Source organism: Malaclemys terrapin, chromosome 25 (assembly GCF_027887155.1).
Source record: "Malaclemys terrapin pileata isolate rMalTer1 chromosome 25, rMalTer1.hap1, whole genome shotgun sequence".
NCBI lineage: Eukaryota > Metazoa > Chordata > Testudines > Emydidae > Malaclemys > Malaclemys terrapin.
The window spans coordinates 2,680,045-2,697,258 of record NC_071529.1 but is presented as its reverse complement, the minus strand read 5'-3'; the positions used below and the strand labels follow the sequence as shown (position 1 = coordinate 2,697,258).

Sequence of the window (17,214 nt, the reverse complement as noted above, 5' to 3'; positions counted from 1 at the left end):
GGGGAGACAGGACTCGGTTACCAGCTCGCTGGGCCAGCGCAGAGCTGCCTACCCCGAGGGGAACGCGAGAGCCAAGGCGGGGCAGGGGGCTGAGCCAGGCCTGGAGCTAGGCCCCGTGAAGGGCACAGAGATCAAAAGTGGAGCCGCCTGCAGGTGCGCAGGGCGGCCGTCCCCCAGCACCGCGGCTGGGGCTGGGCGAAGCGGCCCAAGCCGCCCAGGGGCTGCGGCAGGGTGGCCAGAAGCAGCAGCAGTGGGGCCATAGAGGGTGGGATGCTGCCGTGTGGGGCCCGGGCTGCGTCCTGCTCTCCGGGGCTCCGCTCCCTCTGGGGCTGCCCTGCCCCGGCTCCTCAGGACCCTGCCAGGGCGGTCCCTCGGCTCTGCCCTCCCGGGTCCCGGCTGGTCCTGGACGCGGGAGCCCTGGCTGGAGGGACCCTGGGCTGAGGCGCGGACCGAGAGCCCTGCTGCTTATCCGGACCCTGCCAGCGCCGGACCAGCTGGAAGCGAGGGGGGAGTGGGCAGAGTCAGCACTGGTGGGGGGGAGCCCAGGGCTGGGGCGGCAGGGAGTGCAGGTGGGGGAGGGCACTGGTGGTGGTGGTGGTGGTGGGGTTGAGAGCCCAGGGTTGGGGTGGGGGGCAGCCAAAATTTTTTTTGCTTGGGGCGGCAAAAAACCTAGAGCCGGCCCTGGGTGCAAGCCAGGTTAGGGGGCTGGGCTACTGCATCCATCCCCTCCCCCACTCCCCTGGTGTCAGCCGCCGCTCCCTCCACCTCCAACAGCAGGGCAAGCTGGCCCCTCCAGCCCGCGCCACCCCCTGCTTCCACCGGAGCCCAGGCCCCCTGCCAAGGCCACGTCCCCTCGCCCAGCCAGCCTGACCTCACCTGCAGTAGTAGATGAGCAGACAGAGAAGACTCAGCACCAGCAGCGCCAGCGCCCCCAGGATGGTGAGCAGGAAGATGGTGTGGTACGTGGTGATGTCCTTCATCCCCGACGCCAGCGACACCAGCCCTAGCAAGGCAGGCGGCAGCGGGTCAGAAACAGGCTCGGGAACACAGCCCCACTCCTTCCCGCCGGCAGCTCCCAGCAATCAAGCTGCTTCCTTACCACTTCTGGAGGGGCCGAGGCAAGGCAGGGCGAGCCGGGCCAGGTCCTGCCGTCGGGACACCTGGATTCTAGCCCCAGCTCCCCCCACCCGTTCCTCCATTTCCCAATCCCTCTTGTCCTCTTTGGGGAGGGGCCTGTCCTGTGTCTGTGCAGCACCCGGTGTGGAAGGACACGGCTCTTGGCCAGGGCCTCTAGACACTCCTGTCCCAGCACCACTGAGCAGCGGCTTGCCCTGCCCTGACTGCTCTGTGGGGGAAGATGCCAGCACCCACCACCCCGCCCAGCGAGCAGCTGGCCAAGCACAATTCGGGGGGGGGGGGGGGGGGGGCGGACCCAGCACCCTGGGAACAGGCCCACCCCCAGCCAGGCACTGAGCAATGCCCAGGGCAGGGAGCTGGCATTCCCAGCTGCTGCCTGAGCGGCATCCACAGCACCAAGAGTCAGACCAGCTGCTCCCCTGGAGGCTGCTGCTGCCTTCCCGGCGCCCCTTCACGCCCTCCGGGGCTCCTGCCCCCGGCCAGGCCCAAGGTCCACAGGGGCTGCCCGAGAGAGGCTCTGCTCCGGCTGGGGGCCCAGCCTGGGCCCCCCGGCACCCTGGAGAAGCCCACAGGCCTAGAGCCATCAGGCTCCCCCATGGGGCCAGCCAGGGGCGTCGGCCGGCTCCAGTGCGGGGCCAGGGGCCGGGACAGGATCTTGTGGCCTGGGGGCTGCTCTGCCTGGGAGCCCATTGGAACAACGCCTGGGCTGGGCGCGGCAGCTGGGCCAGGGGGGCCCTGCTTCCTGCCTCCCCATGACTTGCTCTGCTGGTCAGACGGCTCCAGCCCTGACCCTTCCCCTGCGGCTGGGGAGGGCGCTGGGCTCCTCCCCCCCTGGCTGGGGGCGGCTGCCTCACCTGTGGTGGGGGAGGGCAGAGCGGCAGCCCAGTACCCCAGCTGGGGTGAGACGAACGTCCAGTACAGCTGGCGCCCCTCCTTCCTGATCAGCCCTGTCCCGTTTCGGAGCCACAGGCCTGGGGGGAGGGGGGGGGCGATAAAACAGAGTCAACCAAGCTGGGAGCGAACCGGCCTCTTTGGCCTAGCATCCAGACGCGATGGGACCACTGGCCCATCTCCCCTGCTAGCCGCGCACCCTCCCTGCTGGATCAGGCCCCGGCCCACCTCGCCCCACATCCCCTCTCCCGCCATAATGTGTCCCGCCTCTGCCAATGGCCCCCCAGCGGATGCCCCAGAGGAAGGAGTCTGGTTCCCTAGTCACCTCTGTCCTTGGGCCGGGGTGGGGCAATTCCTGACCCAGCCCGTGCCCTGGAGCATGAGGGTGAAGAGCCTCGCTGAGGGGAGTCCTGTTCCCCTGTTCAAACCTTGTTCGGTTATTGGATCCAACAATATCCTGCAGCAGAGAGTTCCCCAGATTACATCCTCTTTCCTTCAACTACTCAAAGGCTCCTCAGGCCTCTCCTCCCCAAGGAACAAGCCCCACACAATGCTACCCCCCTGATGGTGCTGGCTCCTGCAGACTTGGCTCACTAGGGAGTGGCAGGCTTCTGTCTGTGCCCTAGGCTGGGGCTGAAGAGAAATTCAGTGGCAACACACTGATGGCAGGATGCTGAACTGAGTCAAACTCAGACGTGTGAAAAGCAGGAAATGCGGCAGTAAGGCTGCCCATGCAACCTTAACTCTGCCCTCATTCAGCAATGCCCCATAACACCCCCCTTTACTCTGCTCCCCATTCATCTCCATCTGCAGCCCATCCCCTTCACCACAACATCCCCCTGACGTGACTGGAGCCCACGAAGGTTCACACAGAGCCAAGTCCCCGAAAAGGACAGACCATGGGCCCAACCCCAGAGCCACCTGGCAGCCTCAGATGAGTCCTGGACGCTACTTCGGTTCCCCAAAGTGGCACGCGTGCCGTAGGTTGAGGACCCCTGTTCTAGTGTATACCGTGTGTACTGTAGTTTATGGCGATTTTCCTCTTACGCGCTGACCTTAGAACCTAACCCCCGCGTAAGATGTGACTCCACTGTATTCATTTGTGAAAATTTATAATAAGCGATGCTCTGGAGGTTGGGGGGGTGCAAGGTGGAAGTTTCGCCTAAGGTGCAAAATATCCTTGTACCGGCCCTGGATACTGTGTCAGCTGATCCCCACAGTCTCCAACCTACCTGGGCAGTACAGTAGACATGGCCCTGCCCACTAGCTCCTCTCCACTCCCTAGCCCACCCACCACTTGCCCCACCCTTAAGGCTTAGCCCTCTTACTTTTAAAATTGATTGCTTGCCCCTCTACCCCCTTCCCCCAGGCTTTTCTGGCAGCCCTGTTGCCAGGTATCCAGTTTTAGACTGGAAACTCCAGTAGAAAACAGGACCTGAGTGTCCGGTTAGCAGTGCTGACTGGAAACTAAATGTCCGGTTATAGGAGTAACCACGTTAGCCTCCGCTCCTCCCACTCCCAACACCCACCCCCGAGGGCTGGAAGAGAACCTGTCCTGCTGCTGCGGGAGGAGGGGCAGCTCAGTGCAGACAAAGAGAATGGGCTAGAACCAGGTAGGTACCCGCTCTATGTGGGCAGGGGTTGGGGGGTCCTGTTTACCCCCTCCCCAGCCCTGCTGCCCTTGCAGTTTACCCCGACCCCTCCCTTGCTCCCGAGACCAACCCTAGCTCCTGCCCCACTGTGCTTTTACCCCCGGCCCCTTTTACAATTATTCCCCAGGGGGGCCCACAAATATGTTTGGCGCCGGGCTCACAAAAAGTTAATCCGGCCCTGGCCCTGAATATGCCCAGGCACCGCCCCCCCGTGCTCCCCTCTAGTCCCAGCTCTGTCCCACACCTCACGCATCCTCAGAGCCCAAACACAGGGCCAGCCGCAGCCTGCGCCATGCACGGCAGGGGCACCTGGCCCACCGACTGCACCACTGAGGCCAGCTGGCTCCTGTCACCCCCTGGAGAACACAGGGAATGGGGCATGGCCAGCCTCTTTTCTTTCCTGGGAGACAGGGAGGGGGCTCAGACCCCCTTGGTAGGGCAAGACCCCCCCAGATCTGGGCACACGCATAGGAGGGGAGAATGTGGGGCTGACAGAGGCCCCTGCCCCAACTCTCCCCCAGGCTCCCTACTACTCACCCCCCCACACCCCTTCCCAGTCTCCCACCCCTCCAGGCCACCTAGCTTCCCTCCCCACAACTCCTCTCCTCGCTGCAGTCTCAAACCTCTCTCCCCCCACACCTCTGCCCCCAATTCCCCCTCCTCCCAGGAAGCAGCCACGCGTCTCATTTTGTCCCCAAAGACTCTGATTCCATCCCCCAAACTAAACCTGCCCCCCAGGACTCTCACACCATTTCGACCTGCTGCTCTCAGCCCCAAACACCTTTCGCCTGAGGGGAGGGGCTGGGATTCACTCGATTGAAGGGGGGTTCGCAGCCAGGTCTGGCATTAGCACAGCTCCGGTAACAGCACAAGGCAACTGGTGTGGAACTCAGGAACCCCTTGGTCAAATGACGGCCAATCTGGATCACTAATGCCACCCCCACTCTCAGGAGGCCCCTCAATTCCAAAGCAGTTCGCCTGACCATTCTGGGTTGAGAGCAGGAAAGAGCACGTAAAAAGATGGGAGTGGAAATCTATAGTCTGGGCACCCGCATAGTGTAAAAACGTACATGCGTGTAACTCCTCTTCTCAGCTCGGGCCCCCAAAGATATAGGGGGCCACGCACCCCCCCAGTAACCCTCGATGGACAGAGACCGCTCCAATCCGCAGTCACAGCAACACTTTGGTTTATCTGGGGTGTAGAAGGGAGTAATAGCTCCAGCCCCCCCAAGTCAGAAGACTCCAAATCTGGGTCACCAGCCCCACCATGCCCCCTCCGGAAGCACCAGATTTCCAACCATCCCACTGGGTTGGTTTTAGAGAACTTAGAAAAATCAACAGTGAACCAGCTGTCTTGACGCCACCACGCCTGTCGCGGGGCTGATAGCTGGCCCGAAAGCCACCATGGCACTCAATGCAGGATCCAGGTTCATTAACAGCCTCCCCTGACCCCAGATCTGCCCCCTGCTCGGCTAATGCCCCAGCGTCCTCCAGCTCTGCTAATGCCCCAGCGTCCCGCCCCGCCGACCCCCTGCTCTGCTAATGCTCCAGCGTCCCGCACGACCGACCCCCTGCTCTGCTAATGCCCCAGCGTCCCGCCCCGCCGACCCCCTGCTCTGCTAATGCCCCAGGGTCCCGCCCCGCCGACCCCCAGCTCTGCTAATGCTCCAGCGTCCCGCCCGACCGACCCCCTGCTCTGCTAATGCCCCAGCGTCCCGCCCGACCGACCCCCTGCTCTGCTAATGCCCCAGTGTCCTGCTCGACCGACCCCCTGCTCTGCTAATGCCCCAGCGTCCCGCCCCGCCAACCCCCCCTCTGCTAATGCCCCAGCGTCCCGCCCAACCGACCCCCAGCTCTGCTAATGCCCCAGTGTCCCGCTCCGCCGACCCCCACCTCTGCTAATGCCCCAGCGTCCTCCAGCTCTGCTAATGCCCCAGCGTCCCGCCCCGCCCACCCCCAGCTCTGCTAATGCCCCAGCGTCCCGCCCCGCTGACCCCCTGCTCTGCTAATGCCCCAGTGTCCCGCCCGCCCGACCCCCTGCTCTGCTAATGCCCCAGCGTCCCGCCTGACCGACCCCCTGCTCTGTTAATGCCCCAGCGTCCCGCCCCGCTGACCCCCTGCTCTGCTAATGCCCCAGCGTCCCGCCCCACCCACCCCCTGCTCTGCTAATGCCCCAGCGTCCCGCCCCGCCCACCCCCTGCTCTGCTAATGCCCCAGCGTCCCGCCCCACCGACCCCCTGCTCTGCTAATGCCCCAGCGTCCCGCCCCGCCCACCCCCTGCTCTGCTAATGCCCCAGCATCCCGCCCGCCCAACCCCCTGCTCTGCTAATGCCCCAGCGTCCCGCCCCGCCCACCCCCTGCTCTGCTAATGCCCCAGTGTCCTGCTCGACCAACCCCCTGCTCTGCTAATGCCCCAGTGTCCCGCCCTGCTGACCCCTGCTCTGCTAATGCCCCAGTGTCCTGCTCGACCGACCCCCTGCTCTGCTAATGCCCCAGCGTCCCGCTCGACCGACCCCCTGCTCTGCTAATGCCCCAGCGTCCCGCCCCGCCAACCCCCCCTCTGCTAATGCCCCAGCGTCCCGCCCAACCGACCCCCAGCTCTGCTAATGCCCCAGTGTCCCGCTCTGCCGACCCCCACCTCTGCTAATGCCCCAGCGTCCTCCAGCTCTGCTAATGCCCCAGCGTCCCGCCCCGCCCACCCCCAGCTCTGCTAATGCCCCAGCGTCCCGCCCCGCTGACCCCCTGCTCTGCTAATGCCCCAGTGTCCCGCCCGCCCGACCCCCTGCTCTGCTAATGCCCCAGCGTCCCGCCTGACCGACCCCCTGCTCTGTTAATGCCCCAGCGTCCCGCCCCGCTGACCCCCTGCTCTGCTAATGCCCCAGCGTCCCGCCCCACCCACCCCCTGCTCTGCTAATGCCCCAGCATCCCGCCCCGCCCACCCCCTGCTCTGCTAATGCCCCAGCGTCCCGCCCCACCGACCCCCTGCTCTGCTAATGCCCCAGCGTCCCGCCCCGCCCACCCCCTGCTCTGCTAATGCCCCAGCATCCCGCCCGCCCAACCCCCTGCTCTGCTAATGCCCCAGCGTCCCGCCCCGCCCACCCCCTGCTCTGCTAATGCCCCAGTGTCCTGCTCGACCAACCCCCTGCTCTGCTAATGCCCCAGTGTCCCGCCCTGCTGACCCCTGCTCTGCTAATGCCCCAGTGTCCTGCTCGACCGACCCCCTGCTCTGCTAATGCCCCAGCGTCCCGCCCCGCCGACCCCCTGCTCTGCTAATGCCCCAGTGTCCTGCTCGACCGACCCCCTGCTCTGCTAATGCCCCAGCGTCCCGCCCCGCCGACCCCCTGCTCTGCTAATGCCCCAGTGTCCTGCCCCGCCCGACCCCCTGCTCTGCTAATGCCCCAGCGTCCCACCCCGCTGATCCCCTGCTCTGCTAATGCCCCAGCGTCCCGCCCCGCCCACCCCCTGCTCTGCTAATGCCCCAGTGTCCCGCCCTGCTGACCCCCTGCTCTGCTAATGCCCCAGTGTCCTGCTCGACCGACCCCCAGCTCTGCTAATGCCCCAGTGTCCCGCCCCGCCGACCCCTGCCTTCCAGCCTTGCCCACCCCTGCCTTCCAGCCCTGCCCCTCAATCCTCTCCTGCAGCCCCCTGCTGCTCCCTTCTCACCCCCACCTTCTGTACCCCCAACATCTACTCCATAGGACCAGGCTGAGCCCCCCATGCTCGGTTCACTTGTGACCCAAACTGGGTTTGAGCCAAGGCCTCCCACAGGTGGCAAGCGCCCTCCCTCCACACGTCAGGCACCACGCCTTCCGCTCCTCCCTGCCAGGTCGGCTGACCCAGGCAGGGGCACCCCTGGAGCCAAGCTCCCTGGTCGAGGGTTGATACAGGGGCCTTGGCTGGCAGGGGAGCCCCTGGTAAGTTCTGGCTGCACCTTGGAGGAGAGCAGCAGGTCTCTGAGCCAGAGCCTCCCCCGCAATCCCGCAGCCCCCTCCCACGCCTAGCGCTGCCATTCTCCACGAGCCTGGGCCCTTTATTGCCAGTGAGGCAGTTCCGTGGAGGTGCCCTGTGGCCTCATGGCAGGAGGGGACTGGTGTGCGGAGCAGGGCTGAGAGCAGCCGGCCCGGGGGCAAGACACTCTCTGTGCCCTATCTGTTAATTCAATGGGATCCCAACCCCGGGCCCTCACCCCCCAGCCAGCAGCATCTCCTGGGGCAGGAAAGGCCACGTCAGTCTGACACCTGCCATTCCCAAGCTCCCCGTCCCATGCAGACGTGTGGGCTGGACCCCTCCATGCTGAAACGCTGGCACAGAGCCAGTGGGGATCCCCAGCACCTCCTCCAGCCAGTGACTGGGAGCCAGGCTGAGACCCCCCAAACTCACCACTTACATGGGTCCCCCAAACCTCCAGGGCACCCAGCCTGGTCTTATCCCCTCCAGCCCCAGAACAACGGGGTGCCCAGCCTGGCCTTGCCCCCGCTCAGCCCCAGATCAATGGGTGTCCAGCCTGGCCACGCCCACCCAGCCCCAGATCAATGGGGCACCCAGCCTGGCCCTGCCCCCCCAATTCCTAGATCAACGGGGTGCCCAGCCTGGCCCTGCCCCCCAACCCACTGGCCCTTACCACTCTTGGTGTCGAACCTCCAGGCTGGCACGCTGGTGGCCGTGGTGGCGCTGGTGTCGGGAGGCAGCGGGATGGACAGGTGCACGGGGCCCGACAGCTGCACCTCGGTGCCGTTGCCCGTGAAGAGGTGGACGCTGACGGCAGCAATGGGAACCAGCTCCAGCCAGGTTCTGTTGGCTGGGAGGGGAGGGGGCCGTCAGAGGGGCTCACTGCTCCCCGCCCCGATCCCTGCTCCCCCCAGCCCCTCCCTTGTCCCCTCCCCCCAGCCCCATACCGCTGCCGTTGCTCTCAGCCCCGATGAAGGAGGGAAAGCCCCGCATGTCGTGGGCCCCGCTGGCGGCCGTCAGGGAGGCGGAGAGCTGGCTGTAGGTGGAGCTGCGGGGCAGGCGGGCCGCCTTGCGTTGGAACTGCACCCACGGCTGGCTCTTGGCCCCTGCAACAACAACGGACGTCAGGCACCAGGCTCGCCCTGCAGGCCCCTGCCCTGCCCTGCCAGCCGGAGCCTCGGCGGGACCCCAGGGTGCCCTGGGCCCGAGCCAGCCTCATGGGCTCTGGCAGCACCCATGGCTCCATCGCAACCCACACACAGAGGGCAGCCTCTCCCCGCCCCTCCTGTGTGCATGCCCCTCACCTAGGGTTACCATATGTCCTCTTTTTCCCGGACATGTCCAGGGGGAATTGCCAAAAAGCCGAACATGTCCGGGAAAATGGCGGCTCTGCTCCTCCCCTGACTCTTCAGCTCTGTTTAAGAGCCGAGCTGCCCGAGCGCTATGGGCTTCAGGCAGCCCCCTTGCCTCCGGACCCCAGCGGCCGGCCAGGCACTTCCCCTCCCGGGCTCCGGCGGTGCAGGGTCCGGAGGCACGGGGGCTGCCCAAAGCCGGTAGAGCTGGGGCAGCTCGGCTCTTAAACAGAGCCGAAGAGTCAGGGGAGGAGCAGAGCCTCCGGCCGTGACGGCTCTGCTCCTCCCCGACTCTTCGGCTCTGTTTAAGAGCCGAGCGCTACGGGCTTTGGGCAGCCCCCATGCCTCCGGACCCTGCGCCGCCGGAGCCCGGGAGGGGAAGTGCCCGGCGGGGTGTGCAGGGTCCGGAGGCAAGGGGGCTGCCCGAAGCCCAAGCGCTACCGGCTTCACGGTTTGCTGGGCAGCCTCCGGACCCTGCGCCCCCGGCTGGGCGCTTCCCCTCCCGGGCTCCAGCTACGCTGGGGAAGCGCCGGCCGGGGGCGCAGGGTCTGGGGGCTGCCCAGCAAACCGTGAAGCCGGTAGCGCTCGGGCAGCCCTTTCCCCATGGCTGGGAGTGGGAGGGAGGAGGGGGCGGAGTTAGGGCGGGGAAGGGGCGGAGTTGGGGCAGGGCTGGGGGTGGGGAAATGGGCGGGGCCAGGACCCGTGGAGGGTCCTCTTTTTTTATTTATTAGGTATGGTAACCCTACCCTCACCTCATGGCAGACGGCGGGCAGGGAACTCCCTCGCTGAAGGGACCCAGCCTCTCACCCCAGCGACCTGTCCAGGGCTTCTCCCCACAGTCCCGGACAAAGCGCCCAGCGGGGTCTACATGGAGATCTGCCAAAGCACCGGGGGCCAGACTCCAGCCCCTGCCCAGGCTCTGACGCTGACGGGCAAGTGCGTGGCTGGCGGGCAGCTTGCCCTCCAAGGGGTGGCAGACAGGCCGCTAACGGGCTTCGGACGTCTCACCACCTGCAGTGGCAGTTTCCTGAGCCCCAGCCAGCCAGGAGTGGGAATCCGGCCCTGCCAGACAGACAGGCCGTGCCAGCCGCAAGGACACAGCCGGAGCCTTGGTGGCATTCGTCCCAGCACACAGGCGAGACTACGAACGCATGTCCCGGCCCCAGAGCCCCTGGCCACGCACCCCTGGAGGGCATGTCCGCCCCTCAGCAAGAGGGTAGCAGGGGCACGCAGGCTCTCGCCCGCCACAGCTCCAACACCAATGTCACTGGGGGCATAAAATCAACCATCTCCCTTCTCCAGAGCCCTGCCTGCCGCCTCTGGGCTGCGTGGGGAGGGACATGGGCAGGCCAGGCGCTGGCTGAGGGCCACAGCGACCCAAGCTACCTGGCCCATATGCCCCACCTGCTGCCCCGCAGGATAAAGCCCAAATGGGCAGGTTCAGACACCCACAGGCCCCTCCTGCTCTCCCCAAGGGGCCCCAGCTCCCAGCACAAGGCCAGGGGGAGCAGGTAACATTTGGTGCTGCAGCGCCTCTCCCTGGTGATCCTGGAGGCAGGTGGGGTCTCCCCCATTGTCCAGGCAGTGGGGCAGTGACTTGCCCCTAGGTCCCGCGCAGGGCAATGGTACAGCAAGGAATAGAACCCAGGTGTCCTGGCTCCCCATCACCTGCTCTAACCACACCCTCCCACGCATAGGGGAGGGGCTGGTGGGTCACGGGCCTCACCTGGTGATCCCAGCAAGATCTGCACCAAGTCCTCATAGAGGATGAGGGTGGCGGGCCGCTCCGGGAGCAGATACAGGCTGACAGAGGCATACACTGCAGAGGGACCGGACAGACACAGGGTACGTGAGCAGCAGGCGAGAGGCATGGGGCACAGCAGCTGCAATGCAGTGGGGCAGGGCGGAATGGGGCATGTGTTGCGGGGAGGAGGGGAGCCTGGCACCCACCCATGCAGCAGGGAAGCTGGCTCAGAGCAGACACCTGGCAGGACATTGCATAGAGATGGATGGGCAGCTGGGGGGAACAAGCAAGGGGAAGATAGGAGCCAGGAGCAATGTGCTGTTAATTACTCTAGCCCCTCCCGGCAGGGGGCGCTGTGGGGAGCGGGGCAGGGTGCTGGCTGTGGGGGGAGCTCCCAGGTAGCCCAGCCCAAGCAACCGTGCGGCCAGGCTGGGAGCTGACACGTCCCGGGGTTGAGTTTGGGTCTCAGATCGCAGCCCAGCCCACATGGCTGCAGTCTGAGGGGCTGGGGTGGGACATTGGCTGGAGAGAGGGAAGCCCCTGTCAGAGTCACATCATGGGACAGGCACAGCCCAAAGTAAAAACAGCCTCCCCGAAAAACAGGGGTGCCACAGCCAACCCCTCACAGTGCAGGGCAGAGGGAGCTGGGGGACAGGGGGCTCTCCTGGGGTGACCCCCCAGTCACACTCCTCCAGCTCTTCCTAAAATAATCCAGGGTGCAGCAGCTGGGGGCGGGGGGGGCCGTCTGTATAAATAGCCCAGCTCTGCTGGCAGCGCCGAGGGGTGGAGCAGGGAGGGCGTCAGACAGATGGTGCCAGCTACAACCCCAGGGGTAGCTGTGCTCAGGAATTACACTGCCCCAGCACCCAGTTCTGCCCGGGGGGATGCTACAGCCGCAGCCCCTCTGCCCCTCCCCCCCAGTGGAGTGAGCTGGGGACCCAGCTGGGTGCAGGGGGGATCCCGCACTGGAAGGTGGAGCTGGCGGTTGGTACCCAGGGCGGGAAGAGTACGGGTAGCTGCTCTGGTTAGCTGAGTAACAGCTCGCTCACATGCACCCGCTGCCCCACACCCACTGTGCCCCTCCAGTGTGGGACAGTACCCTGTCTCATACACACACCTGCCCCCCAGGTACCTCCCGCACTCCTCCCCTATGGCCCCTCACTCCTCCCCCCAGCCCCGCAAACACCCCCCCCACATGCCTCCTCCCGGCTGCACACATGTCCCCACCACCACATGCACTCCTGCCCCTGGCCATGCATCTCCTCACCCTCCCCATGCACACCCCGCCCCACTGCTCCCCCCCAAAGGCCGCAGACACCCCCCTGCCCATGGTCCCTCCCACGTGCACAAACGTAGAGCTGCAGCTGGGGGCACTGATGCCCATGTGAGGTCAGCCCACTGCCTGCAGTAAAGTCACCCCTATCGACCCCATCAGCAAGCGGCCCCACAACGCCAGCCTGTCTGCGCCTCATTAACACGCGGCCTGTAGGCAGCCGCTGCTTGGCACAGAGCCCAGGCTCTCCATTGGGTCCCAGACACCACCACAGGGACGGGGGGGGGCAGGCAGCGGGGCACCCACCACCCGCCCCTGCAGCTCCTCCCTCCCCCAGAGCCCCACACTGGGAGCAGGTCTCTGTCCCCTCAGCCCCATGCTCTCCCCAGTGGGTGTGTCTGCCCCTCTTACCCCCAGCAGCCCCTCCCGGCTCCCGTATTATTAACCTGGTGCCAGCCCTGATCCCCCCCACAGTCCAATACACCCCATACAGCCCAGGGGCTGGGATGTGCCCACTGCCCCCCCTCCTCCCTCTGTTGGCTGGGGGTGGGGAGAGCCAGCTAAGGGACTGTCCCCAAAACCCGGGCTATCTGCAAACTACCAGTCCCCAAGCTCCTCAATCCCTCACCCCAATGCCTGGTGCCCAGCAGCGGGGCAGCACTCACATGGCAGCTTGTCGACCCGCCAGGGCACAGAGTTGGTGACGAAGCCACGCTTGGCGGCGGTGACCAGGATCCAGGTGCCCAGACGGTAGCTGACGGGCAGCATCCCGACGCCCTCATGGTCTGTGGAGCCTGAGGCCAGTGACGTCTGGTTCCCATACACTTCCACAGCAGCCTGGGCCAGCGGGGAGAGGTCGCTGTTCTCATACACCTGGACTTTGATCAGCACCTCTGGGGAGGGGGAGAGGGGTTAGGGGGCCCAGGCCTCTGTCACAATACCCTCCCTGCCCAGAGCCAGCTGGGCCCCCAACCCACCCAGCTCCAAGCACAGGCCAGAACCCCTCAAACCCCCGCTAGAGAGAAGCCAAAGGGTGGCCAGGCCAGGCGAACCCCGCTGTGCCAGCCCCACGAGCAGCACCTCCGCTGGGGCTCCCCTGGGTGTGGACAGTACGTCCCTGCCAGCCCTCCCCAGGCAAGGCGTGTGCAACAGCACTCAGCCCCTGGCCAGCTTCAGCCAAGAGGGGCCCAGCGGATCTCCGATAATCTCTACACGCCAGACCCCAGATGGACCAGAAGGACCTGGGCCGAGGGCGGCGCGAGCTCCCAGGGTCCCCATGCAGCAGCAGACATTCCACGGAAACTCAGCACTTTCAGGGCCCCCCAGCAGCAAGAGCAGCTTTGGAGCCACAGGGAGGCTGGTGCCTCCAGCCCTGCCCACCTGGCTCTGGACCCCAGCCCTCAGGGTGGGCAGGGGGCCCCAGGAGCCACACCACCTGCACCTGGACTGGGGCTGCCGCCCTCAGCCTCGCGTGCTCCACGTCTGCTGCAGGGTGCCTCTGAGCGGGATGGCATCGAGCCGGGGCGCCCAAGGGGGTCACACCGGACGGCTCGCCAGGCTGGGCTGTTAAGGAGCTGGACGCAAGGTGCCCTCTCAGGTTTGGCTCAGCCCATGGTACAGATGCTGAGTCTGCATTTCAAATGGCCCCAGCTGCTGGGGGTCCCGATCCGTGGGGGCCTTTGCCCCCGGGGTCCATGTGGTTCCTGTGCAGTCAGGCTCTGAGCACAGATCGTTTGGGGCGGGGTGGGGTTTCGAAGGCACACGAATCAGTGCCAGGCCAGCAGCTGTCCCGCTGGGGAGAACAGGAGAGGTCAGTGTCCGTCCCCCACTGGCTGTTTTATTAGTGCCAATTGCCATGATGCTTTGCTATGGGCACTGCCCCCAGCGACTGGTTACGTAACCTGCCTCGTGTCCCCGGGACCACCCCAGTGCCTGCTGGGCTAGCTCTGTGCCCCATATGCCCCATGCACTGGGGAGTGGCTTTAAATTGAGACCTGAAAAGCCAAGGTCCCACCCGCTCTCCGTGACTCCCAGGGCACTGTGCCAAGTGCAGGATTTGCACCCCTTCTCCCCGTGCTGTGCCGTCCACCCCAGCGCAGGGGTGGGAGGACTCTGTGGGGACTCTGGCGCTGGGTCTTCTGGACCTGCCGATGCAGGACAGACCCAGGCCACCGGGACGGAGCGGGGGCAACACCAGGTGCTGAGATTCCCTCTCCAGACAGGCTCTGGGTTTGAGCGCAGCTGACCCCTTCCCAGCTACCGCGGCCAGAAGGGGCCCCAGAAACGCTCAGTGGAATAACCAAGCCAAAGCTCTTCCATACATGCTGGGGAGCTACGTCATGGCTTTGAGGCGTTGGCAGAGCTGGCCACACGGAAAGGGGGAGCCAGATCAGAACCCCCTCCGGCCCCACCAAGGGAGGGAGCCCCCTTCACTAACACCACGGGTGCTGCTCTCTGGCCCCGCTCCCAAGCAGCCTTTCGGGGGCTGCCATCCTCTGCATGCACAGCCGCATCTCTAGAGCCGGTTTCCCAGCACAGCCCCCTCCATCCCCGGTGATTTTCCAGCTGCAGCCCTGAGCCTCAGGCAGCCAGCCCAGGTTTCCGAGAGCCAGTTCCCATCACCCTGGCAACGACACCATTCACCCCCTGGGTAGGCTCTGCCCAAGTGGGGCACTCCCAGAACAGCGGGCGCTGGACTGATGGCACAGCGCTCAGCACGGCCCTTCCCCCATTAAGCAGGAAGCAGCTTCCAGGGCCAGGCAGGCACCGCTGCCAGGGGTTGCCATGGCAGCCACAGGGTAGCGGCAGGCTCCTGTCTGGGGGGCCCTGGTTCCCCTCACCCGAGCCCTTGTGCCAGCGCCCTGCAGCAACGCGCCCGCCGAGCGTCCTCAGCCAGCCCCAGGTCTCCAGCGAGGGACAGACGCCCGCAATGTGAGGCCCTGGACTGCAAACCCCCAGGCTTGGCCCAGCCCCACACCCCAGGAGCTCGCACCCCCAGGGCTCAATGTAAATGCGGGGCCTGTTCCGCCCAGACCCACCACCCTCCCCGCAAGCTGCCCCCCCCACGGGGTGGGAGGGAGCCAATCGCTGGCACTGGGTGGGCGCAGGAGCCCCCCGCCCAGGAGCTGCCCCAGCCTGCAGCACTGTCCCAGCCCTAGCTCCTGGCAGGACCATGTCTGGAACGTTTCAGACCATCCCCGGAGGATGGGGCCTGCCACCCAGATGTCGTATTTCTGGATGACACGAAAACCAACCCAAAACCATAGCACAGCGAGGCTGGGGTGTGACCCCAGGAGCGTGGCACCCAGCCCCCTTGCCGTTAAATCCAACAGTGGGTGCGTTATTGAGAGATGCAAGACTGGCCACTCGGCAGTGCCCTGTTTCATTCGGCCCGTTGGCATCCCAGTGCAGGATTTGCACCCCTGGTTAGTGCAGGGAGCTGGGAGCCAGGCTTGCTGGCTTCTAAGTACAACATTCAGGGACAGGAGTGTGCTCTGGTGGTTAGATCAGGAGACTAGGAATCAAGACTCCTGGGTTCTACCCAGCTCTGCGCCTCAGTTTCTCCATTTGTCAAAGCAGAATAATACTGGCCTACCCTGGGAGGGGCTTCAGCTGAAATAGCTAGTTTGCAAAGAGCTCTGCATTCCTCAAAGGGAAGTGGCTAGAGTCAGGACCCAGGGGAGTCCCTTGGTCGCCCCCCATCCCCACCCCCAAGGAAATTACCAGAACATACAGGAGGGGCTCTCCACCTGCTCACACTAACCAGCACCTGGGAGGCTAATGAGACCCCATCTCAGGATCAGAGCCTGGCACCTTGGCACCCATCCCAGCCTGCGATCGACAAGCCCCCAGCCTCCACTCACCCCCCCGAGCACAGCATCGATCGATGCCTGCCTCTCCCAGCCTCGGGGGCCTGGATGTGAGGACATTCACATCTCCCTCGCCTGGGCTCAGAGCCCGTCTCAGTTATGGGGTCCAAATGCCAATCGATTCCCAGTGCTGTTCTATTAACACACATGCCTGGAACACACAGGGCACCCAGCACCCTCTTAACACAACCAGCGCTGGCTCGTGCTGCAGGGCCCTCCACCAAGGCCATGGCAAAGCCCCGGCTCAGCTTGCAGAGCCCCTCAGACTCAGAGTGGGAGGAATCAGCCCAGACCAAGTCTCACCCCACCCCATGGCTGGACTGACACATTCAGACAGCAAAACGTACCCCTAATTTCAGCAGTGCCTATCACCAGCCACGCCACAGGGCCAAGATGTTCTTCTGCGTAATGTGCTCTGGGGGTTCTTTCGGGGGGAGCTCACACTGGACAATCTCCGAACCATGCTGCTGTGACCCCCCCCATATGACGCTGTGGCATAGGGTCAGCCAGCCCCAGGATTTCTGGGATCAGCCCATTTTAATTGGGTGACCCTGTGGCCCCCACATGTTGCACCCGGGGAGGTTTCACCCCAACGCACCAAGGGGGGGTCTGGAAGTTAGGACTCCTGGGTTCTCTCCCCAGCTCTGGGAGGGGCGGGGTCTAGTGGGTTAGAGCCAGAGGCTGGGAGTGGGGACCCCGAGTTGTATTCCTGGCTCTAGGAAAGGGTGGCGTCTAGCAGTCAGAGCTAGGGGCTGACAGCACCACGATGCCCAACACTGCGGAGGCGTCTGTAACCAACCCCAGGCCAGACTGTGGACCAGCTGCGAGCCCTGCTTGCCTGGGAAAGCCCCTGGCCTCCAGCCGAACTTGCTGCAAAGCCAGGTTCGCTCGGCAGCTCAGCATCCCGCCCGGGGACCTCCAGCTCCAAAGGCCAGAGCCCAGCTGGGTGCAGCCCAGGGAAAGGGCTCAGCTCCACTTGGGAACAACAGGAACCTAGAGCCAGCAGTGGGGGGGCTCAAGGGGCCATTCTGACCTGCTGGGCCGGCACCGCTGATGCCCTATGCACAGCCCAGATCCAGGGGCCCGGCTCAGCCCGCACCTGGTGGAGCCTCTGCCGCCTTGGGTGCGTGATCCAACTGGGGAGGGGGGCAGGGGAAGAGTCCCTTGAGGGGCAGCAGAACCCAGCCCCCCACGCCAGCCAGCCTGCGGTGTCTGGGCCCAGATGTTCCCCAGATGGCTAGGCCGTTCCATACCAGGAATTCTAAGCAGCTGGTGCTAGTGACACATCCCGTCAGCCGGGGCCTGGGGCAGCCGCGCCCGAGGGGGCGCCGGGGCTCCCCCACCCCCA

At 65.3% G+C, this 17,214-nt stretch overlaps 1 protein-coding gene across 1 annotated transcript in view; it reads right to left on the bottom strand.

Annotated features, from left to right (window-relative positions):
- The window catches only part of FAM171A2 (family with sequence similarity 171 member A2), a 30,480-nt gene that overhangs the window by 4,261 nt on the left and 9,005 nt on the right, over window positions 1–17,214 (bottom strand). The window contains exons 2-7 of the mRNA XM_054014601.1: window positions 12,663–12,890; window positions 10,707–10,799; window positions 8,576–8,734; window positions 8,302–8,478; window positions 1,992–2,108; window positions 877–1,003 (exon numbers count right to left, since the gene is read on the bottom strand). Coding sequence (XP_053870576.1) covers window positions 877–1,003; window positions 1,992–2,108; window positions 8,302–8,478; window positions 8,576–8,734; window positions 10,707–10,799; window positions 12,663–12,890 — 901 coding nt within the window. The remainder of the gene's footprint in view (window positions 1–876; window positions 1,004–1,991; window positions 2,109–8,301; window positions 8,479–8,575; window positions 8,735–10,706; window positions 10,800–12,662; window positions 12,891–17,214) is intronic.